We start from the raw sequence: 26,716 nt of genomic DNA, 5'->3' as shown, positions 1-26,716 counted from the left end.
GTACTAATAAAAAGAACGTTTTTTTTTAATTCTTTAAGTATATCTATCTCAAACATATGTTCCATTTATATATATTGCTACTCAATTTAATATTTCACATCGCTGATGCGCTCACTTAATCGGTACCACTTGAAAATTTCTTAGAAAATTTTGAAACGATAGAATACATCCAAATACAAATACGAACAACATATCTAAAAATTTAACAAATGCCACAAGTTAAAGAAAACACGGACGACAAATATAAGATGACGTAGTTCATGCAAAATGAACTACGTCATAAAACAAAGACAGCTGATGTCTTTAGGATCTAGAAAGACCCAATCCCCTTGAAAGATTTACTAAATAACCAATAAGAAGAATAATGGAAAGTAACCTAGGTCAGCTGGATAAAATCATAAAAAACTAAATTCTAGGTGCTCCTTGGTAATCGATCAAAGCAAAAACTTTAAATAGGGTGGACAGCTTCGGAGCGTTCAACAGTTAGGCTCAATAGTATAACGAGTACATAGCAGTATTAGGCTACTTTTGTCATTTGATTCTAGAATAGGACGAACAGGAACTAAGTCGGGTTTCTACAATACAATTATATTAAAAATTTGATAGTACCTAAAGTCAAATTTAGGTCCTTAGTTAGCGTATAAGATCTTCAGCTAACGCCCAAGAGCCGACAGTTCTATTGGTAACTAGGGAAAAATGTTTCTCCTAAAGTATTGAACTTGGAATTAACTTGCAGCACGAAAGGGTGATTTTGTAGGTAAAAAAACCTTTTCATGAAGACCCAGAATACAAGGTTTTGAAATACATTTTTCTTCATGTTGCAATTTTTATTAGAATAGAAAACGCAGTTTCCATCCAGAAGTTGCATTTCTAATCCCGAAACGAAGTTCACCATTATTAAAGGAAAATAAAAGAGATACAAACTAAAAAATGTTCAAATGGGCAAATTATATTGAAAATAAACACTGTGTTTTAGGAATTGTTCTTAAAAAATTAGAACAAAAAGTCAAAACTTCAGCGTAAAAAGCAAGATCTTGTGGAAGGGCAACTCCTTTCACAGATGTAATAATTTCCCGTTCACTTTAAGTTTTGATGTTGCTCATTACTTTCAGTTAAAATAAAATATTTTAAAGAAAAGTTAATTTCTGATCGTTTTAAATAATATCGGGAAATCCGGCTCTCTCCATGAAAAATTCCGATACTTGTATATTATACACCACTCACTCAAGTTTACAATGTGTAAAAATTGAGAACAAACCGGTTTCTTCGTTACATTTGAAACAAATGTGGGCTATATATTTGCACTTTACGGGGGAGGGGGTAAAGTATAGAGGGTCTGCATGCAAGATGTGTTAAGTACAATTATTCTGTATATTATTAAGTAAGAATTGTTTTCTGACTTCAAACTGTTGAAATATTTAACCCCCCCCTGCTTATCAGCAAACATAATGTCCAAACTATCCATTCTGTAACTTGTCTTTGTCTTGCTTCCCGCTAAGCTGAAAGAGACTAACAAAGAAACCGGTTTGTTCTCAAGTTTTACACAGCATAAACTTGAGCGAGTGGCGTATAAAACATAAGTATCAAAATTCCTTCTCCCTACGAAAAACAAAACTCAAATAAAATTCTCAAATTTGGAAAGGCTTATTATCCGCGTTTATTTCCAGGGGGGGGTATTTTCCGCGGGATGGTATTTCCCATGGGGGTATTTGCCACCGGGGTTCATTTCCAGGGAGTATTTTCCTCAGGGGGGGGGGGGTTCCAGTTGATATTTTCTAAGGGGGTGGGAGAGATATTTTCCGGGGGATGGGGGTATATCCTACTTTTAAAGAATGAAAGGGGCTGAGGTTTGGGCTCATTGGCATATGTGGTGGAGAGGGTAGGTTTTCAAAAAACTTATTGAGAAACAAGCGTTTTACGGCTAGAAGACAAATAAGTGGTTTGTTTTGATGATCATAGAATATAGGGAGAGATTTTCATATGGATGTCAACTTGTAATACTTTATTCCTCTTTTGGTACGGGATATGAATGAAGGAATGAATGACTGTATTTAAAGCCATTTTTCAGGCCGTATACATACATATACAACAACAAACAAACTAAATCATGTAATACTCGACTTTCGAATAATAAGACCCTTCCGGACAAAATTTCCCACTGCTACTATATTTATTTTCGACGTCGACTTCAAAGTTCCAAGAAGGGGCTCACGACCACTTACACCAAGAAAGCTCACTCTTAGCTCATTTAGCCCCTGACACCTGAAAAAAAATGGTCCAGCCCATCAAGATCACCGGAAATCGGGCAAGGATACCGCATTTCCGGGTAACACCTATTTCTCCAAACATTATAAAGAGGGAGACAGTTTGCTCGCACCTACATCCAAGACTTCAAGGATTCTTTTGGAACCCCTAATTTAAAATATATATAATTTTCTTTCACTTTATAGTAAGAACTTAAGCTTTCCGACTGGCTAAGGTCGTTCCACCATTTCTGAATTTCTTGGTCTTCCAGCCTTGTTTGGATCTCTGATAGAAATGCTTTGTGATCTGAGATTGGACCATCTCCTCCATTCCATGCATACGATAAACCTGTGCTGTCCAGGAGCTTTTTGACATGGAAGGACCATGAAGATTTGTCCCATGATAAGTAATTCATCATAAGCTGCTCTGATGAGTCTTGAGGAGGGACCTTTCAGCATTTTCACCCAAAACTTAATTGAATCCAATTAACGTAATTGAACGTAATTGAATCCAAGCAGATAAAAAGGAATTTTGAACATTCACCGATAAATGTCAACATAAACAATATCTCGAACATTCACGGTAACATGAATGTTCCGAATATATATAACATATATAATAACAATATATATAATATATATAAGAATATAATATAATATAATATATAATAGATATAGAATATATATAACATATATATATATATATATATATATATATATATATATATATATATATATATATATATATATATATATATATATATATATATATATATATATATATATATATATATATATATATATATATATATATATATATATATATATATATATATATATATATATATTTACATATATAATATTCAGTTGCGTCGTTTCGGGGAGGGGGGACGAAACGGGCATTCCCCCCAATAATTTGGGTACAAATTAGAAAACCCATACCCCTTGAATCTCGCGATGTGGACCCCTCTTGCCCCCCTCCCCCAATAAAATGCTGAAGCTACGTCCTGATGATATTAATACCACAATGAGTTCCTTTTTCCTCTTTAAAATATATTTCGTAACTCTTTATCTTCAAACAAAGGTCTGGACACTATCTTATCCAAATCTTATTATATATCTGATTAATGAACATTGCTAATAAAGGGAAAGTATGCTTAGAGAAAATTTGGTAGAAATTTCCTATCTTTGAGCAACTTTGGATGAAATTAATTCACTGAAAATGACACATCCAATTACGATGAAGATGATTAAACCACATGTCTCGAAGCAACATTGAAGGGGTCTGCTTATTAAATTCACTAGACTTAGTGCTTATTAGATGCATTAGTAAACGGAAAGCTGATCCAGCGAGGTTTACGAAATATTTTTATACAGCCTAGTATGAAAAATAACCGACCAGTTTCCAAAAAAAAAATGTATACATAACAGGAGAGTTTAAGCGAATTATATATTTGATTTGTGAAAAATTACGTGTTGGAATAGAAGAAAAAAAAGTACTTAAGAAACTAGGAGCGTTCTGTCGTCATTTTGGTAATTTAAGGTTATTTTAAACATGAAGCTGACTAACACACTTTTTTTGCTACTGTTCAAACACTAAACACTGGGACAAGTGTAAAAACACCAACAATTGAAAACCACTCGTCACAAGGGCCGAGACTTCCTTCTCGCCATCCTGTACACTAATGATCCTTCCGCAGGTTCACCCACAAAAAAGTTTGTCTTTTTACTCTAAAATATTGAGTTTGAATAACTTAAAACTAAACCACAAACGGCCTGGAAGTTGATTTCCAAACGGCCCTAATGCATCCAAATTTTTCCCTAAATAGTTAAATCGGTAGAATCGATGGGTGGTGTGTACCAACATTTCTAAGAAAAAACGTCATAGGAGAATGTAAGTGGATCATATATCCGGTTTGGGAAAAGATGGTGCTGGAATAGAAGATAAACAGAAGAAAAAAACAAGAACTTTCTTCATCATTTGAACTATTTGAAGGTCCTGACAGAAGGAGTTGTTTTTCTTCCATTCAAACACCAAACACTAGAACAAGTGCATTAAACACCAAATACCCATGACTAAAAACAACTGACCACAAGGGCCAACCGCTTCTTCCCGATATTCGAATGCTAATGACTCTTCCGCAGATTCACTTGTTACGCCTTTTACTTCTTCTAGGATATAGTTTTCTATGAAGCTTCTAACTCTTCGACAAATTTCTACAAATAACTTATAAGCTCGAGTAACTTTCAACCACCCCATGAGCGGCCGAGAGGCTGCCATGAATAGTCACCCGAATTTGTCACTAAATCTTTCGATTGGTAGTAGCAATGGGCAATGTGTACGGCCTTAAAAAAAGTTAAAAAAAAATATCACGGGAAGACTTACAAGGATCATATTTAGTTTTATGTGATATTCGGTATAGGAGTAGAAGGAAAATAGGGGAAAAAAGTAAGAACGATTTGTCTTCATCTGGAAAATTCATTATCCTTACAGATCATCATACAGTTGCCATGTCACTCTTCACACAGAAATTTCGGAGTAAGATTTGCGGGAAAACCAACACTTATTCCATTTTCTCTCAGAAGTAAGTCGGCACCGTAAACCCTCAGATTAAAGTTAAAGTCTTGCTGAACTGATTACCCTCTTGAAGGGTCATACGAAAAACTTTTTTGGAGATCGTGGGTGTTGCGACTAGTCCTATTACTTAGTCCTTAAAAATAGCGAAAGAGAACATAAAGGTGTAATCTTTTGCCAAAATTCGCAGTCAGACAAAGTCTCGTCTATTACCTTGTGCACTGTCAAATGCCGACTGGACATCAATCCTATCGTTTGTTGGTGCAATTCGCGTCACTATAGAAAATCAGTCTTGCACTTATTTCATGATCTACCGAAAATAAAGGCTCAATCACAACAAGATTTAACTAGTAGCACAACTCAATTTGTTCAAATACTTGCTATCACCTAACGCAAGCAATCGTGCTCATTGAATTTTTTTCACAGTGTCAAAGAAGAGAACCAATAAAAATTTCTGAACAATGTTCTGGTAGGCAATAACCTAACAAAGACTTCAAAATAAAAAGCATCTTTACCCCCTGGACTAGCATTATGTCTATTCATACCTAAAAACCACGGCTTCTAAGACATTCCACCTATAAGGCACTACCGAATTTTACATCGGTGCTGCTACATTCAAAAATGAAATTAAACGATGACAATTAATCCATTAAATCTGACAAAACTTTTCCTCCCTAACAATTTCAAAGATGTTGATTCCCAAACACAACTATATCTTCAAAGGAAAGCTGCACCTCTTCAGCAGTTTAGTGCCAGAAAGATGTTGATTCCCAAATACAACTATACCTGTAAAGGAACGCTGCACCACTTCAGCAACTTAATGCCACAAAAGATGTTGATTCCCAAATACACCCATATCTTTAAAGGAAAGCTACACCTCTTCGGCAGCTTGGTGCCGCAAAGATGTCGATTCCCAAGCACAACCATATCTTCAAAGGAAAGCTACACCTCTTCGGCAGCTTGCGCCACAAAGATGTTGATTCCCAAGCGCAATTATATCTTCAAAGGAAAGCTGCACCTCTTCCGCAGTTTAGTGCCAGAAAGATGTTGATTCCCAAACACAACTATATCTTTAAAGGAAAGCTGCACCTCTTCAGCAGTTTGATGAACAAGTTAAGCCTATTTCTGGTTATTTTCCCCTCAAAATTCTTCTTTTTAAGATCTGGTGCCCACTCCTACCGAAGCCAAATAACTGCACATTGAAGTCTTCTTCGTTGAGAACTGAATTTTGGATTTCTCCTCATTTTCGGAGATACATATGGTTGTGACAAGCTTCCACTTACATAATTTAAACAATCACTTTCATTGCTACTATAGCTAAGTAAAGCCTTAGTTGATTTTATTTATAATGTTTATCCGATCAAAAATTGAGTTGAAAAATCGAAGCATTTTCCGTAACGAAAATAAATATTGGATTTGTTATACCTACTGCCACAAACATGGGAAAGGAGGGGGAGAGACCCCCCACACATCATATTACTGGTTTTTTGAAAATAATTCTACTTTGCAATTAACTATCGAGGATTTAATTGATATAAAAAAAAAAGCAGGCGTATGTGTGTCTAAGGATTGATGTAGCGATGAAGCACGCCAGTTGCAATAAATGGTGCGATACACTCAAAGGGAGCAACAATGACGAATTCGGCGATCCATTAAAACTTCCACTGTTATTTTCCGACACCATCACTGACTTCAACTATGTTGTGTCGTTAAGAAGGGAAATCTGAACATTAAAAATAAGAAAGATCAACATAATAACAAAACCCGATTGCAACAACAAAAAAGCTGGCACATAATTTGGAAAGAAAATACTATCTAGTTTTCTTTAAAAAAATTTTTCTCAAGGATATTATAAGTAATAACAGTATCAAACCACAGACAAGAGTCATGTTCCAGAAATAATTGGATGCCTTTGATGTCTTCTGTTCACAAAAAGGAACACAAAGGAAAAGGGGACGTTATTACTAGTTTCTAAAGTTAAAGGAAAGTCTCACGGGAAGCAGGATCAATCAAAGCCTATTTCCACCCATTTCTCTTCAATATTGCGTGCTTAGGGTAAACAGATTCGGAGACAACACTGGTTGGACATAATCGATGAGAAGCAAAAAAAGAAAAAAAGAACAAAAACACGATAGAAATTCTTGACTTTTTATATATTTTTTTTAAGGATACTCCTTTATATATTTTCTTCGTATGTTCTTGAATACTACAGACGAGTCTGTCGATTTTTAAATTAAATTGTTCATAGTGGTGAAAGACTTGAGAGCCTAATTAGAGTAAAGCCAAGAGAGATAGTCTCTGTTCAGTAGTGTCATTGAGGAGGGACAAGGGGAGAGGAGGACAGTTGTCACATCAGTAATTTGGAAAAAGTTATTGAGTAGCTTTCTAGTTTTAAGTGTAAAATTTGCTCTTTACTTTGAGCAGATATATATTTTTTTAAATTAATCCATGCTCGTTTTAAACATAAGATTAAATAAAAAAACAAGTTTTTTCAACTGAAAGTAAGGAGCGACATTAAAACTTAAAACGAACAGAAATTACTTCGTATATGAAAGGGGCTGCTTCCTCATCAACGCCCCGCTCTTTACGCTAAAGTTTGACTCTTTCTCTCAACTCTTCTTTTTAAACAGTAAAAAACTTTAGCGTAAAGATCAGGGCATTGATGAGGAAGCAGCCCCTTTCATATACGAAGTAATTTCTGTTCGTTATAAGTTTTAATATCGCTCCTTACTTTCAGTTGAAAAAACTTGTTTTTTTTTATTTAATTTCTGAACATTTTTGAATCAATACACGTTTTGATTTTGGTTCTCCGCAGAGGAATAATTAAAACGAAATTTGCATTTTTTTTTTTGGATAAATGGCTTTCTCATAATTTTTGATCGAATGATTTTAAGAAAAAAAGAGCGGGGGAGGAAGTCTAGTTACCCTCCAATTTTTTGGTTAATTAAAAAGGCAACTAGAACTTTTAATTTTTTACGAATCTTTTTATTAGTAAAAGATATACGTAACTTATAAATTAGCTTACGTAAAGAACTTTTTATTCTCATGTTTTTATTACATATATGAGAGGGTTCGCCCCCTCGTCAGTACCTCTCTCTTTAAACTAAATCTTAAATTTTGTCCCAATTCATTAAGAATGACCCCCGAATCACAAAAGCCGTAGAATAAATAGTTGACATTACTAAAAATACTTTAGCGTAAAGAGCGAGGTATTAGGAGGAGGTGAGCCCCTCATATGGGTAATAATTTCTGTTCATTTTAAGTTTTAATGCTGCTCCTTACTTCCTGCTGAAATTTTTTTTTTCATATTTATTTTTTCATCGTTTTTATTTAAATAATGCTAGTAAATCCTGCGCTCCCTTCATTTTCTTCCCTCATGACAAATTCCTCAATGGAAAGTTCCCCCAGCATATCCCCCTCTTCTCAACCCTTCCCCAGCCGAAAAATCCTCCTGAAAACGCCCGTACACTTCCCAATAACCATTACTATATGTAAGCACTGGTCAAAGTTTGTAACTTTTAGCCCCTCCCACGGAGACTGTAGGGGAGTAAGTCGTCCCCAAGGACATAGTTACAAGATTTTTCGACTATGCTGAATAAAATGGCTATCTCAGAATTTTGATCCGTTGACTTTGGGAAAATAATTAGCGTGGGAGGTGGCCTAGGTGCCCTCCAATTTTTTTAGTCACTTAAAAAGGGCACTAGAACTTTTCATTTCCGTTAGAATGAGCCCTCTCGCAACATTCTAGGACAACTGGGTCGATACGATCACCCCTGGAAAAAAAGCAACAAAAAAACAAACAAATAAACACGCATCCGTGATCATTTTTGTAGATAGGAGGTTGAAACTTCTACAGTAGGGTTCTCTAATACGCTGAATCTGATGGTGTAATTTTCATTAAGATTCTAGGACTTTTAGGGGGTGTTTTCCCCTATTTTCTAAAATAACGCAAATTTTCTCGGGCTCGTAACTGTTGATGGGTAAGACTAAACTTGATTAAACTTATATATTTAAAATCAGCATTAAAATGAGATTCTTTTGATGTCACTATTTGTATCAAAATTCCATTTTTTAGAGTTTTGGTTACTATTGAGCCGGGTCGCTCCTTACTACAGTTCGTTACCACGAACTGTTTGAAAAACGAGAAAAACAGGGTTCTATTACACTTCCTAATATGCTACAAATTAATATTTTTCCTAATATACTACCTTTGAAACTTTATCATCAAGTAAAAATGCGAGCCTAGTCAATTCCAAAATTGAAAAAAATGTTCTATGCTTCCTGTTTCGCCACATTTGCTCAGATCAGTTTTTCACCTGATATTTAAGGCGCTTTTATTCCTAAAATCGATCAATTAAAGATTAGATTCTCTTGGTTCAATTTTTTCGAAAGTGAAATTGAATACACCTTCTTAATATGCAAATAGGACAAAAATTGAATCATTGAAATATAAGAAAGCACATATAGAGTGAATATAATTTCCTGAATGCTAACATGGATACAACATCTACATATGCAAATAGGACAGATAAGGAACCACTGAAGAATAAGAAGGTGCACCTTATATATTTACCTGGTATATATAGGTATGTATATAGTATGTAATAGTAGTATGTATATATATGTATACATATATATATATATATATATTTAAGTATGTATATATAGGTATATATACCTATATATATCTTATATATATACCTTTTAACTACCAAAAATTACGCTGTTGATTTACCCCCATTTGGGGTAATCACAGGGGTCAGCCAATCCGAAGTGCAATAGAAAGGCCTCACCCTGGGAGCGCCTCCTTCGTGATCAAGGCAGCTCCCCAGCCAGGTAAGTATGGTAAATACGGTGAATACAATTTCCTGAATGAAAAAAGAAATCATTGAAAAGGTTTCAATGATAAAAAAAAACATAAGGGATGACTAGACACCCCTTTTTGTATTTTTGTACCGTATCTGGCGACAGAGTTTTTGCGATTAATTTGTTGTAGGCCTACTACGTTTTGTAGTAGTGTTTGGGGGAAGGTGATTGTATTTTTTCTTTTTTTTTTTCATTATCATTTAATTAATGTAGGATGCTTCTAGGAACATTTATGTAAGTTTTTGTTATTATTATGTTCAGTTTAGGGTGCCTTTAGGAATGTTTATGTAGTTAATCGCTAGACGTTAGCAAAATTTAAATTTTCCCCTAGCATAGTGATTTATATCTGTAATAGTTCATATTTTTGTTTATTATGTAAATAAAAGTCAATACATTGCTTACTACATAACCTTAGATACAAAAACGGGTAATGTCTTCTTTTTCAAAAAATTCAACTGTAAGCGGTAAAAAAAACAAAGAAAAATGTATTGTGTCAAGTCACCCCATAAGGTGGGTGTCACTTGGAACCAGTTATTATATTTCAATGCTTCTCCTATGCTATATTTCCCTATATCAATTCCTGGACTTTACATAAAACCACATTAAAAATATAATATTTTGAGATATTGTAGGCCCTTTTAATGCAGAATCGGGCCAAGTCAAAGCCAAACATTTAAAACAAAACACAAAAATTTCCTAAAAGGTTCAAGAAATTCGTAAGAAACTAAAAAATCCTTGTAACGAGCACTAGTAAGCTCGTTCGCTTAAATTAATGTTATATGTAAACTATTTACGGGCACAGTAGAAGATATTTTTTTGATCTTATACTAGTTCTGTTTATGCAGGACGCACTTCCTGTATCCCGGGAACAGCAAAAGTACCTCGAGCATTTATTAAAATTGGGGGGTCAAGAATTTCTTTTAATTTCTGACTCGTGATACCACCCACGGTCTTTTACTTCTGGCAACTTCCAGTGTATGAGGCCACAGCTATTCAACACACTGCCAGTCATTTATAAGCACAATTTACACTCTCTACACCCCCTACAACATGAAAAACTGGTAGGATTTATTTCAAGTAATTACCAGCTTATCAGACAAAGTGAAAGACATGACAGATTTATGTTCCCTAATACATAAATATATGCAATTTTTTTTGGACATCTGGAAGTAATAATATGGGCTTTGTATACCACTTGAATCAACACGCTAAATTCAGTGCTCAAAGCAAAATTTTCCGCTTTTTTCTTGCATTCCTATTTTACCGAAATTTCAATTGAAAAATCTCATATAATAACCCAGAACTTGGCCTTTAGTTTTATCTGTTGTTGGACTCTCAAGAAAGCATAGTTAGACAACGAGGAAAGTTCAATTTTTTTTAAAGTTTTGGTTTCAAGTCTAGGTAAGTCCAGAAATTTAGTTTGAATCATTAGACCCTTTTAGTCCTCACTTTTATAGACTATGGCAAAGAATCTCCCTTTTTTAAGATTTTTCTGTGTGTGTGTGTGTGTGTATAGCGTGCATGGGAAGCCTCAAGGCAAAGATTATAAAAAAAACATTGTTTTGAGACGCTCAATTAAGTTTTTCATACTTCTTCATCATATCTACCCCCATGGCTACTAAAGGGATGATTATAGAATATCTGTAAGGATCGTTTACCCCCCCCCCCTCACCTGAAAATGTATAATAATCAGGGTATTTGGGTCTGACGTGTTCATCTTCTACACTGTTCTATTGAATTCTAATTATCTTCTGTACAAATTCATTGCCAAAAAGAATCCATAAAATTAAAAACTTTGTACTTGGATCAGGATACAAGCTTTGCAGCTTTTCCTGGTGCTGGGAGGTGGTAGGTGGTTGGATTCCATTGGTTGCGGTCGAGGATTCAAAGATTTCAAACATCGGTTGCCGTGCGGTCTGAACTCACGAATAGGTTCTGGGTCAGATTTTACGGTGTTCATCCAGATTCATTGTTGACTAAATTGGTAGGGTTAGCTTAATATGAGAGGATTTAGGCTTCCTGTGGGTGAAACAATCATAACTGGATAAATGGGTATTATTTGGCTAAATCTTAGAGGATTTATGTTTCCCAAGGGAAACATGCTCAGAATCAGCTCAATAGGTAGGACTGGGCTAAGTCTGGAGGTTTAAGCTTCCCGTGGTCAAAATAATCATAATTTGCTAAACGGTTGGAACTATGGCTAATAGTAAATGAGAAAAAAAATGCAGATGATTGTGTACATTAGCCCTAAGATTGTTTTCTCTTCTAAGGCCTATTTATAAAATATATTCTGTCCTCAAAGAAAAGACACATGAAATGTTTATAAAACAATGTCATTCTGTGTCTATTGCATTCTAAGGATTTTGGAACCAGCAAATCAAAAATGAGAAAATAAAGAACCAAGACCAGTTATTGACAACTCAGTTATTAAATCCTTACCAAATCCATATTAGAATGTCCTAAGTATTTAAATGACAATTAAAAGTGGTCATAATTTTGTTTCCTTTTGTTTTCTTAATGGAATAGGTATTCCATTAAGGTGATAGAAAAGCTTTAGTGAAGGTCTCATCCTTGAACAGTATACAAATAACTACATTAAAGTAATTAGTGCAATGAGCGAGACTAATATTGCCAAGTTTAAGGTGGAATTGAGGTTAGGAGTGGGTTTAACTCGGAATCAGGAGTCAAATGAGCTGTGTCCTATCCACGTTTATATGAACTATTTTCATAGACTTTTTCTTAAGGAACATGGCAAAGGTTATGAGAGAACATCGTTTTGAATGGGAAGATAAGGTCTCACCTATGCACAAAACAGGTCTCACCTGTGCTCCCCGTGTATTTCACGGGGAGGTATTTCCAGGGGTGGGGCTCTTCGAGGTAGTATTTCCCCCAAGAGGTGTTTTCCCTGGGAGATGGTTGCCCTCCAATCAATTTTGACTTTTAAAAAGGGCACTAAAGCTTTCAATATACAATCAAATAATAAAAAGTGAAAAAAACACGTTCCTCGGGGCAAGGGCTGTAGGTTTTCGAAAGTTGTTAAAATTTAAGGTTTTTATAGAAGGAATGGTCCTAAAAACTTTGGAGAAGGCTCATTCGACTGGAAATTAAAACTTCAAGTTCAGTTTGAAGAATTTAAGGTAATCAGGGGACAATCAGCCTCTCCCTCTTATCTGTCACACCCCCCCCCCCCAAATTAATCCAATCAAAATAAAAAATTGTTTGTTCAAAATAGTCTAATCATGTTTCTAGGGTTATCAATCTTGCCAGCAGCCCCTGGAGCAAGGGCTGTCAGTTAAGCTAGTTACTCAATGTTAACAGCTAATGTTTTTACGGAAAATATTTTTGTATAAGCTTGGGGGGGGGGCTCATTCGATTGGAAATCAAAAATACCAGTACATTTTTTAAGAGTTAAAAGTGATCGAAAGGCTTCCATCCCCACTCTCTCTTTTCCCCAAATACATCCGATCAATAACTTTGAGATGACCAAGGTACTTAAAACAGCCCAAATGTTAAATAACTATGCCTCCAGATTAGCCCCTGGTGCAAGGGCTGTAAGTTACGCAAGATGCCTATTGTTAACATACAAGATGTTTCTTATCAAGAAAAGGGGGCATGTTTGATCCAATAAATAAAAAAAGGCATGGAGCATTAAGGTCAAACTTTAGGGAAGTGTCAAGAAGAATACCAAACCCAATCAAAAAATTTTTGTCACTTTATTGGTTGTGAAAAGGAAATGCCAGCGATATTTACAATGGCTGATGGTGTCAGCCGTCACATCGTTAGAAAATGTTTAGGAACATCTTCAACAAAATCAAGAGGTACCATGTGCATCCAGTTTTACAAGGCGACGTATCTGCACTGTGTCGAGAACAGCTGAGGGTATAAACCTGAGGATATGAAGTTTAAACTTTCAGGGCATGTTGGAAAAAAAGCTAGAGTGCAACCAGTCTCCCTTCCATATCCTTTTTAGCATCAATCTCTTCAACAATATCTGATCAAAAATCCTTATCTATATTCACAAAGGTCAAATATTTTGAACACATATGTTAGTAGTAACAGCATACTGGATTCCAGAAGGCCCATAGCCACTACTCTTTTCTTCCTTTAATGGCTAAAAATAGGGAAGAGGTTTAATGGCGACCCCCTTTTCCTTTCAGTAGCTTTTTCTTTTTTTTCTCCGAAGACCTTCATAATCTAAAGATTTTTGTCCACATTAGGATTCGAAAGGGATTTCCCATCAGTGGAATGGAGCAATAGACACGTAGATGGGCATTTTAAAGCAAAACTAATTTTTCGTCATCGGCAATTGTTTCACTGTTAATAAATTTATCAAAATTATATTCAAAGTGCTCAAATGGTTAAAGAGCGAGTTCTACTGATGTCAATTTGTATGTTTTAACCATTTCTGGAGAAAGGTGTTTACAAGCCCAAGAATTATTGGCAGTAACAGTGAAAAGAAACTACCATCCGCCTGAACAAGCCGTTTTGTGAATCTAAATTCACAAAGGTCAAATGTTTTGAAGGCATATGTTAGTAGTGACAGCATTGTGGATTCCAGAAGACGCGTAACAGCTACTACTTTATTCCTTTAATGGTTGAAGATGAAGAAGAAGTTTAACGGCGACCCAGATGAAGGTGTCTGTTAAGCAATAGGGAATGTTCCCTAAGAGATGCAGGTGTTAATTACGCAATAGGGAATGCTTTCTAATACGTGCAAGTGTTTGCTACGTAATAGTGAATGCTTTCTTCGAGGTGCAGGTGCATGTTACGCAATAAGGAAAGTTTTCTTCGAGATGCAGTTTACGTTACATCATAGGGAATGTTTTCGCAAAGATGCAAGTGATGGTTAAAAATATTCTTTGTTTACTTTCGTATGTTACGTAATAGGGAATGTATACCTGTGCTAAGGATGACGCAATCTCGCGTGAATTAATAGATTTATTGGGAATGACGTAACCTCACGTCGCATACTAAAATTCATGACCTCGTGGGGAATCCTCACTTGTTACTTAGCACGACACACAATGTGGGTATTACGTAATGAAGGGGACAAACGTGGACAAAGGGGACAAAGCTTGGTGTTACGTAATGGCGGCACAAACGTGAAATGTTGTGCAATGGCACAGCACACCTGAGGTGTTACGTAATGACGGGCGCACACCTAGATGTTACATAATACTTTAAGAGATTTTTTCTTCGGGATTTTCTTTTTCTTTCGAGATATTTTTTTCTTCTCTCAAGGTGTTTTTTCTTCATGATCTCATTTTCTTTCAAGTTTTTTTTCTTTCAAGAATTTTTTCAGATTTCATTTTCCTTTCAATAGATTTTTCTTTTTTTCAGGAAACCTTTATAAACTATAGATTTTTGTCCGCATTAGGATTCGAAAGGGATTTCCCCTTAATGGAATGGAGCGCTAGACAGGGGGACTGTGAAAGCCCCTAATCTTACTATTCGAGGAATACTTTCTACGTGATAACCTACTTTACATACGGGGGAATTCCCAACCCATTTTATAGAACGATTAAATTGATCGTATGTTTTCAACACTTTCCACATGAGAGCACACAAGCATCCCAAAGCTTTTGATTTTTGATCTATTAGATGTACCTGTTTGTTAGACCGTTATTATTTTTATAACGTGACCTAGACAGGTTAAGTTAACTATGGAATCAAAGTGAGATGTTACATAGCATTGGCTTTCGATATTTTATTGCGTAAGTGATTACGTATTGCAGATTTCTCCTTTAACAAGAAATCTAAACGACACAGACTTTTGTACATAAAGTTTTGATTAATAAAAACAAATTTAGAAGCATTATTGAAACACAGAAAAAAGCAATACAAACTCAACAAACGGAAAAAACAAAACGTGAAAAAGGCTTATAAAGGATAGAATATAAGCAAAAAGAACAAAGAATTAAAGAAAGAGGAAGTCCTAGCAAGCAATATCAGGGGGAAGGGTAATGGGTTGATACTAGAGGTAAATATAATCCATATTAATACGTTTTTGAGGGCTTTTAATGAAAATACCTCGTTTCTTTGACTGAGCGTTAGATTTCAGCCCCCTCCGCCATAAAAGTTCTTTTGCCGCATAAGTTTTAATGAAAATTCCTCGTTTCTTTAAGCCAACACTATGAATTCCTGGTTGACTAGCCCACATTTGAATAATATTTTCCCTTCATATTTTGCATAATCCCGTTAAAGGTAAATTTCAGCCGTATTAAGATATTTTTGAGGGATTTTGATGAAAATGCCTCGTTTCTTTGACTGAGCGTTAGATTCCAACCCCCCCTCCGTCAAACAATTCTGTTACTCCCAAGGTTTTAAAGAACATGCATCGTTTCTCTGAACCAAGACCATGCATTCCTGGTAGACATGCGCACATTTGAATCGTATTTTCTCTTCATGTTTCGCATAGTCTCGTTAGAGGTAAATTTAGACCATATTGAAATCTTTTTAAGGGCTTTTAATGAAATTGCCTCGTTTCTTCCACTGAGCGTTAGGTTTCAGCCCCTCTCCGTCAAAGAATTCTTTTACCCCCATGGTTTTAATGGAAACACCTCGTTTCTTTGAACCAAGAATATGCATTCCTGTTTGAAAAGCGCGTATTTGAATAATATTTTTGTCCATATTTCGCATAGTCTCGTTAGAGGTAAATTTAAACCAAAGTTTTGGGTAAAATTTTGAAGGCTTCTAATGTGAATGCAACGTTTCTTTCACTGAGTGTTAGGTTTCAACCCCCTCCATTAAAAAGAATTTTAACAGCTCCCGAGGTTTTACTGAAAATATTTTTGTTTCTTTGAATAAAGACTATGCACTCCTGGTTGACAAGCAACTATACGAATAATACTTTCTCTTTATATTTTGCATAATCTCAATCTCATTAGAGGTAAATTTAAGCACATTAAGAAATTTTGAGGGCTTTTAATGAAAATGTCTCGTTTCTTTCACTGAGCGTTAGATTTAAGACCCCCTACGTCAAAAAATCTTGTAACACCGCTTCAGAGGTTTCAATGAAAATACCGCGTTTCTTTGAGCCAAGACTATGCATTCCTGGTCGACAAGCACACATTTGGATAATATTTCCTCTTCATATTTCGCACAATCTCGTTAGAGATAGATTTAAGCCACATTAAGATATTTTTGAGGGCTTTCAATGAAAAAAACTCGTTTCTTTGCCTGAACGTTAGATTTCAGCTCCCCCTTAGGTAAATTTTAAAACCTCCCGGCTTAACTTTAACCTCTAGAAATTGCTAGTGCAAGCAATTCACCTAACAATGTCAATATGTGGCTGGCCCCGTGGCATTCCTGTGACACAGATTATAATTCCTAAGGCATTTGCCAGATATTTTGTTGATAAATTTAGGCTTAAGATCCATTGATTCGTGTTTTTGCAAGCCAACCCTCAGCATGATGCACTCCAGGGCGATTTGCGCCACCATGGCTATATGTGGTATCGCTTTGACACATTATCATTCCTAAGGCATTTTCAGATATTTTCTTAATAAAATTATAACTAAAGTCTATTGACATATGTTTTTAAACTCCCTCTCATCCACCCCCTAATGTGATGCACCATCTCAATTCAAGCCACTGTGCCACATTATTACTAGCCGTTTGGCAACCTCTGGCACCACTCATCATTCAAAAGACATTTCCCACGTATTTACTTGTTAAAAACCGTGTTTTAAATCAATTCGTTCATGTTTTCGCAAGCCAGCCCACCGTGATACGCCATGTCAATTCACACCACCATGCCACAGTATGACTAGCCCTCTAGCACCCTTTGGCATCCCTCATCATTCCAATGACATTTTTCGGACATTTTCTTGTTAAAAATCAACTGTTCTTACAAAATACTAATACTTGTTACAAAACAGAAAACTGCTTCTTAAAAAGCAAAAATACATCCTAAAAGATAAAAATTATTCTTAGAAAATACAATATACTTCTTACAAACCAAAAAGTTTTTTTTTGCAAAACAAAAATACATCCTAAACAATCACAAATTCTTATTTCAAAGCAAAAAAATAATTCTTACAAAAACAAAATAATTCTTACAAAACAAAAATACATCCTAAAAAATTGGAGATTTTTCTTACAAAATATTATATTGTTACTGCTACCATCCATTCAATTTCACTCATAGATGATGACACGTTTTGAATAGCTCAAGTGTTTAGAGTTAGAGATATATAAAGCGGGATTTTATAAAGATTCAAATCATTGCATTCAAGTAAGGTTCATTTTGGTTCATTTAGCGTGCCCCATTGCGCTAAGTGAACCTAAATGAAGCTAACCCGAGCAAAGTTATTTGAACCTTGCTAAATTCCCCATTATTTTTTTTGTTTTGTAAAAAATATTGTGTGTTTTTTAAGAATTATTTTTTGCTTTGTAAGAAGTATTTTTGTTTTGTAACCAGTTTTTTGTATTTTGTATGAACAATCTCTGATTTTTTAAGGATGTATTTTTCTTTTGTAAGAATTATTTTTTGTCTTGTAAGAATTATTTTGTATTTTGAAGGAAGAATTTGTGATTATTTAGGATTTATTTTTGTTTTGTAAGAATTGTTTTTGTTTTGCAAGAAGTATTTTTTTTTGTTTTGTAAGAAGGATTTGTGATTTCTTAGGATGCATTTTTGTTTTGTAACAATTATTTTTTGTTTTTAAGAAGTATTTGGAATTTTGTAGGAAGAATCTGTGATCTTTTAGATTTAATTTTCTTTTGAAAGAAGTGTTTTTTTCATTTTGTAACAAATATTTTGTAACAAGTATCTTTTATTTCAGTTTGTGATTGCTTACGATGTATTTTTGCTCTGTAAAATTTATTTTTAGTTTTGTCAGTAGTATTTTGTATTTTGTAGGAACAATCTTTTATAATCGTTTTATAAGAACTATTTTTGTTTTGTAATAAGAGTTTGTGATTTCTTAGGAAGTATTTTTTTTGTAAAAATTATTTTTTATTCTGTATGAAAATTTTTGATGTTTTAGGATGTATTTTTGTTTTGTAAGAAATATTTAGTATTTTGTAAGAAGAAATTGTGATCTTCTAGGATGCATTTTTGTTTTGTATATTCTAGGATGCGTTTATGTATGCATTTTGTTTTGTTTGGGAACTGAAATTGGTGGAGCCGGGGTGGAAGCCAGCAAAATCGGAATTGGAACCGTTGTAACCGGGATCCAAAGGGGGAGGGGGAAATATCGAACATTCACCGCTCTTTTATTAGAATAATATTTAGAATAATATTAGAATAATAGAATAATAATAGAATAATTAGAATAATATTAGAAATATTTAGTATTTTGTAAGAAGAAATTGTGATCTTCTAGGATGCATTTTTGTTTTGTATATTCTAGGATGCTTTTATGTATGCATTTCATTTTGTTTGGGAACTGAGATTGGTGGGGCCGGGGTCAAAATCGGAATTGGAACCGTTGTAACCGGGTTCCAAAGGGGGAGGGGGTGCGGAATTAGATATCATCTTTACTAAAAAGTCCGAAAATCTCTTTTGAGTGATGACAGGTGCCAGAAAATGCGAGAGGGGCTGTCATATTGTAGCATGGTGGCATGATATGACATGGTGTATCAAGGAGAGTTGGCTTGCAAAAACATGAACCAATAGATTTAATGCATGATTTTTTACAAGAAAATGCCTTAGGAATGATGAGGGGCGACAGAGGGTGCTAGACGGTCATTGATAGTGTGGAAGGGTGGTGTGAATTGACATGGTTATTACGGAGGGCTGGCTTGCGATAACAAGAACCAGTTGATTTAAAGCATGATTTTTAACAACAGAATACCAGGAAAATGTCTAAGGAAAGATGCCAAAGGCATCTTTGCCAAAGTGCCAAAGGGCTAGTAATAGTATGTCACAGTGGCTTGAATTTGAATAGTGTATCATAATGGAGGGGGGGGGGGCTTGAAAAACACGAAGCAATGGGCGTTAAGCATCATTTTATCAAGAAAATATCTGAAAAATGCTGTAGGGATAAAAATATATATCATAGGGATGCCACGGGGATAGTCATATATTGCTGTGGTGGCGTGAATTGCCTGAAATAACATTTTCTAGAGGTTAAACTTAACCAGAGAGGTGTTAAAATAATTTTTTGACGGGAGGGGGGCCGAAATCTAACGCTCTGTCAAAGAAACTAGACATTTTCATTAAAACCTCGGAGAGGAGGGATGTAAAAAGTGCCTTTTTACAAAGGGGAGCTGAAATCTAACGCTCAACGAAAGAAAAGAGGAATTTTCGTTAAAAGCCCTCAAAATATCTTAATGTGGTTTAAATTTACCTCTAACGAGATGGTTCCAAATATGAAAAGAAAGTATAATTCAAATGTGCGCTTGTCAACCCAAAAAAGCAGCCTTGACTAAAAAAACGAGACATTTCTTTAAAACCTCGGGGGTGGGGTGTTAACAGAATTTGACAGAAATGGTCAGAAATCTAACACTCAGTGAAAGAAACGAGGCATTGTCATTAAAAGTCCACAAAAGTATCTTAATATGGTTTAAATGGACCTCTAACGAGATTATACAAAATATGAAGAGAAAATATTATTCAGAACGCATAATATGCAGGAATGCATAGTTTTGGCTCATAGAAACGAGACATTTTCATTAAACCTTTGCGCGTTAAAAATTTCCGAAGGAAGGGAGGGGGGCTGAAATTTAACGATCAGTCAAAGAAACGAGGCATTTTCCTTAAATGTTCAAAAAAATCGTAACGTGGCTTAATTTCGCTCTAACGAAATCATGCAAAATATGAAATTACATACCGGGACACCGGGACACAAATGACGACCGGGACACAGGGATTGTTCGAATAGAAATTACAGACCGGGACACAAATGACGACCGGGACACCGGGACAGAGGGAATATAAATGACGACCGGGACACTCAAAGAGAAATTACAAACTGGGACACCGGGACACAAATGACGACCGGGACACAGGGAATATAAATGACGACCGGGACACAGGGACACATCATTAGAATAATGAGGTATAGATCTGAATACGGATTGTTTTTCCCATGGACAATTATATGTTGCATGTTCAAGAGTCAGTAAACCTGACTATCTATTTATATGCATAGACAATGGGACAGCGAAGAATGCTGTATATTCGCATGTTTTACGCAGTTAAAAACATATATATATATATATATATATATATATATATATATATATATATATATATATATATATATATATATATATATATATATATATATATATATATATATATATATATATATATATATATATATATATATCTATTCACAGGTGGGACACAGGGACACAACTACAATGGCGCCTAACTAATATGGCGGAGGGCTTGGGGGGCGCGAAGCGCCCCACCCACTAGGTGTTGGGGTGGCGCGAAGCGCCACCCCAACAGCTATTATTTATATATATATATATATATATATATATATATATATATGTAAATAAGTTTTTTGTCTGTCTGTCGACTAACGTCATTATAAGGATTGAACTGTATGTCGTCATGAAGTTAGTTGTCGTCATGTTGGTTATGACGATGCTTAGTATATGACGTCATTACAAGTATTTAAGAAAATCGTTCAAAGACAAATTTTTAATTGTAAGAAGATCGTTGAAAGAGAAATTTTTAATTGTAAAATGACTGAAGAACCTACAATGGCAACAGCCGAGGAAGCTGCTCAAAGAGTCTATGCCAAAAGACTTGCGGCTGATAGAGAAAGCAAGAAAAGAAAGCGTGCCGAGGAATCACAAGAACAGCATGAAAACAGGCTTGCGGCTGATAGAGAAAGTAAGAAAATAAAGCGTGCCGAGGAATCACAAGAACAGCAAGAAATCAGGCTTGCGGCTGATAGAGAAAGTAAGAAAAGAAAGCGTGCCGAGGAATCACAACAACAGCTTGAAATTAGGCTTGCATCTCAAAGAAAAATCACCAAAAGAAAGCGTGCCGAGGAATCACAAGAGCAACCTGAAAATTTTCGCCTGGCATTCAGGTACAGCCCAGTCGATGATTATAGCTTGAGTAGATGTGTTCAAATCGGGACTATGTCTAAAATTTGTCCCTATTGCACGGCCTTGAAATTCAATGGTGAAATAATGGGAATGTGTTGCGCCTCAGGAAAAGTTAAACTTCCTCTACTGGCTGCACCACCAGAGCCATTGAAGACTTTGCTTACTGGAATTACGTCAGAATCTAAGCGTTTTTTTTTTATCACAGATCAGAAAATATAACTCATGTTTCCAAATGACGTCGTTTGGTGCCCAAATCGAAAATCCAGATCAATTTATGCCTACTTTCAAAGTAAACGGGCAAATTTATCATAGAGCAGGGTTTCTTCTACCATTCTCAGGCGAAAATCATAAATTTTTACAACTGTACTTCATCAGTGATAGAAATTCTGAATTGAAAGCACGCTGTGAAATTTCTCCCGACGTTGAAAGGACAATCGTTTCCCAATTGCAACATCTTTTCCACGAAAATAATAATTTAGTGCGTCTGTTCAAAACAGCCATCGATTTGATGCCTACTGATACGCATAAAATTGTTATTTCCGCTGACAAAACGCCTCCTGGCCAACATGTGCGTAGATACAATGCTCCAACTATCGATGAAGTGGCAATCGTTATGGTTGGTGATCAGTTTTTATCTCGAGATATTATTCTTCATAAGCGAAACGCTCAGTTGGTAAGAATTGCTGAAACTCATCGATGCTACGTTGCCCTACAATATCCTATCATTTTTTGGGATGGAGCCGACGGCTATCACTTTAGTATTAAATTGATAAATCCAGCCACTAACCAATAAATGATTAAGAAATGCAGTGCAATCCATTATTATTCCTATAGACCAATGATTCGGCAGGATGAAGACAATTATATTTTAAAATGCCGTCAATTGTTTCACCAATACATCGTTGATATGTATGCAAAAATTGAATCAGAACGTTTGCTATTTATCCGTCTGAATCAGACCAAGCTCCGCTCTGAACAATAAATTCATTTGCGAGATGCAGTTGTAAATGACGGTAATACCACAAACGTTGGAAGATTAACGATTTTACCTTCGTCATATGCTGGCAGTCCCCGTCATATGCATGAATATGCTCAAGATGCTATTACGTATGTTCGTCTCAATGGTCGTTCAGATTTATTTATTACATTTACATGTAATCAATCTTGGGACAAGATACAGCAGCTTTTACTTCAAGGACAATCGGCGGTTCATAGACATGACATTACGGCCCGTGTCTTCCGGCAAAAGTTGAAATCACTGATAAACTACATAGTTGTTTGTTTGTGTGTCTGTCTGTCTGTCCGCATATGACGTCTGAATTATTTCATCATATACCAATTCAAAAACGAATGTATTCAAGCCGAAGTAGCTGAGTTGGTAAAGCGTTATTTTCCAGGTTCTAGGTCCGAGAGGTTCCAGGTTCCAACCTTGGCTTTAGCATTAATACAAAAGAAGAAAAAAATTAAAAAAAGGTAAAAACTACAAAAAAAACTAAAAAAAAACAAACTAAAAACTAATAAAACAACTAAAAACTGAAAAAGAAAAAAAACTACAAAAGGAAAACAACTGAAAAATAAAGGACAAAAAGAAAACTAAAAAAATAAAAATAAAAACAGGGACACCGGGACACAAATGACGACTGGGACGTGCGTGTCAACTGACGTCATGTTTGTGTGTCGACTGACGTCATATTTGTCGACTATAAATTACGACTGGGACACAGGGACACAACTACAACGGGGACGCCGGGGGGCACAGGAGGGATATATAAATGATGATGGGGACACAGGGAATGTTTGATTAGCAATCACCATCAACAAAGCTCAAGAGCAATCATTAGAATAATGAGGTATAGATCTGAATACGGATTGTTTTTCCCATGGACAATTATATGTTGCATGTTCAAGAGTCGGTAAACCTGACAATCTATTAATATATACAAGCAATGGGACAGCGAAGAATGTTGTATATTCGCAAGTTTTACGTAGTTAAAAACATATATATATATATATATATATATATATATATATATATATATATATATATATATATATATATATATATATATCTCTATTCACAGGTGGGACACAGGGACAGAACTACAATGGCGCGTAACCAATATGGCGCGTAACGCTTTACGCGCGCGGGGGGACTTGAAATTACATACCGGGACACAAATGACGACCGGGACACAGGGAATATAAATGACGACCGGGAACCTCAAAGAGTAATTACAGACTGGGACACCCGGGCACAAATCACGACCGGGACACAGGGAATATAAATGACGACCGGGACACAGGGACACAACTACAACGGGGACGCCAGGGGCACAGGCAGGATATATAAATGACGACCGGGACACATGGATTGTTCGAATAGAATTACAGACCGGGACACCGGGACACAAATGACGACCGGGACACCGGGACACAGGGAATATAAATGACGACCGGGACACTCAAAGAGAAATTACAAACTGGGACACCGGGACACAAATGACGACCGGGACACAGGGAATATAAATGACGACCGGGACACTGGGACACATCATTAGAATAATGAGGTATAGATCTGAATACGGATTGTTTTTCCCATGGACAATTATATGTTGCATGTTCAAGAGTCAGTAAACATCATTAGAATAATGAGGTATAGATCTGAATACGGATTGTTTTTCCCATGGACAATTATATGTTGCATGTTCAAGAGTCAGTAAACCTGACAATCTATTTATATGCACAGACAATGGGACAGCGAAGAATGTTGTATATTCGCATGTTTTACGTAGTTAAAAACATATATATATATATATATATATATATATATATATATATATATATATATATATATATATATATATATATATATATATCTATTCACAGGTAGGACACAGGGACACAACTACAATGGTGCGTAACGACTTACGCGCGCTGGGGGTCTTGGGGGGCGCAAAGCGCCCCACAAACTAGGTGTTGGGGTGGCGCGAAGCGCCACCCCAACAGCTAGTATATATATATATATATATAAATAAGTTATAAATAAGACCGGGACACCGTGACAAAAATGACGACCAGGACACAGGGAATATAAATGACGACCAGGACACTCAAAGAGAAATTACAGACCGGGACACCGGGACACAAATGACGACCGGGAAACAGGGACACAGGGAATATAAATGATGACCGGGACACAGGGACACAACTACAACGGGGATGCCGGGGGGCACAAGGGGATATATAAATGACGACGGGGACACAGGGAATGTTCGATTAGTAATTATCATCAACAAAGCTCAAGGGCAATCATTAGAATAATGAGGTATAGATCTGAAGACGGATTGTTTTTCCCAAGGATAGTTATATGTTGCATGTTCAAGAGTCGGTAAACCTGACAATCTATTTATATGCACAGACAATGGGACAGCGAAGAATGTTGTATATTAGCAAGTTTTACATAGTTAAAAACATATATATATATATCTATCTATATTCACAGGTGGGATACAGGGACACAACTACGATGGCGCGTAACTAATATGGCGCGTAACGACTTACGCGCGCGGGGGGAGGGGCGCGAAGTGCCCCCACCAACTAGGTGTTGGGGTGGCGCGAAGCGCCACCCAACTGCTAGTTCCCAATAAATCTACCAAGTCACACGAGATTACGTCATACTTATCACAGGTAAACATTCCCTATCATGCAAAATCCAAAAGTAAACAAACCCTATTATGTAACATTCACCTGCATTTATTAGGAAACATTTCCTATGACGTAACATACACCTGTATCTCAAAGAAAACATTCCCTTTTACGTAACATGCACCTCTGTCACGAAGAAAACATTTCCTATTACGTAACAAGCACCTGCACGTTTAGAAAACATTCCCTATTACGGAATAAACACCTGTATCTCTTAGAACATTCCCTACTACGTAACAGACAGCTGCGTCTTGTCCTGGGGGGGGGTTGCCGTTATACTTCTTCGTCATCTTTAACTATTAAAGGAATAAAAGAGCAGCGGCAACGGGTCTTCTGGAATCCACAATGCTGTCACTACTTATGTTTATTACTTAACGTCCAAAAAGGTCTGATTCATCCAAAAAAAGAAAAATAAATCAGCTTTAATGGTTTGTGACGTCAGATCTTCCTTTTTTTTGCAAAACTAAAACAAAAATTTTTCGCGTTTATACCATGGCTTTAAGAAACAAACAATTCCAACAAGGTTGAACATGTAAAAATTCTAACTTGTGGTTTAACCAATAATGTTGACTCATATTCTTAGAATACTGAAAAACTCAGGTCAGTGGTTCAGTTGCAGGATGGTTTAGTTGCATGGTGGTTCAGTTGCACAGTGATTCAGTTCCACGGGAGTTCAGTTACACGGGGGTTCAGTTAAATGGGGTTGAGTTGCACGGGTGTTTAGTTACAGGAGGGTTTAGTTAAACGGAGTTCAGTTACACGAGGTTTCAGTTGCATGAGGTTCAGTTGTCCGGTGGTTCAGTTGCACGGGGGTTCGGTTATACAGGGTTTCAGTTATATGGTGGTTCATTTACACACACACCAACAAAAACGTAAAGGGCTCTGGGAACGCAGGATATAATTCCTTGTTTATAGTTTATCATCCTGACCACATAAATAAAATACAATAAGTATGAATATAAAATATCTAATCAGAAGGAAAATAGCAAAAAAGAAAATAGGAAACTTACTTCTCCTATCAGCCTGACTTGATGTCCTGGTTCCACAAATTTATTTTCAATTAGCCAGAGAAGAAAAGATTTTGCTGAAGAGCTTTTACTTCTAATATGCTGAGTTGCAATATTTTTCGCAATGGGATTGACTGTCACTTCACAATTTTTGGTGGAAAAGGACTGTAAGATTAGGAAAATGAAAGAGACTACTTGAAAGAATATAAAAATACAATGAAAAAGCAATTCAGATTTTTGAAACATGTTCCAATTCCGCGCAAAACAGAATTTGGTAGGCTACTTCCCTTCATTTCTAGGCA

The 26,716-nt window shown here is 35.9% G+C and overlaps 1 protein-coding gene and 1 non-coding gene across 3 annotated transcripts in view; both read right to left on the bottom strand.

Annotated features, from left to right (window-relative positions):
• The window catches only part of LOC136030001 (uncharacterized), a 118,105-nt gene that overhangs the window by 5,000 nt on the left and 86,389 nt on the right, over positions 1–26,716 (bottom strand). For both annotated transcript variants that reach the window (XM_065708609.1, XM_065708610.1), the window contains one exon: positions 26,418–26,579. In XM_065708609.1, coding sequence (XP_065564681.1) covers positions 26,418–26,579 — 162 coding nt within the window. The remainder of the gene's footprint in view (positions 1–26,417; positions 26,580–26,716) is intronic.
• Positions 9,501–9,662, bottom strand: LOC136030729 (U1 spliceosomal RNA). Its single transcript, XR_010618350.1, has one exon. It is a non-coding gene; the product is annotated as a U1 spliceosomal RNA (small nuclear RNA).

Source organism: Artemia franciscana, chromosome 8 (genome assembly GCF_032884065.1).
Source record: "Artemia franciscana chromosome 8, ASM3288406v1, whole genome shotgun sequence".
Taxonomy (NCBI): domain Eukaryota; kingdom Metazoa; phylum Arthropoda; class Branchiopoda; order Anostraca; family Artemiidae; genus Artemia; species Artemia franciscana.
Note: the sequence above shows the minus strand (reverse complement) of the source record. Positions and strands in the feature narration are given on the sequence as shown.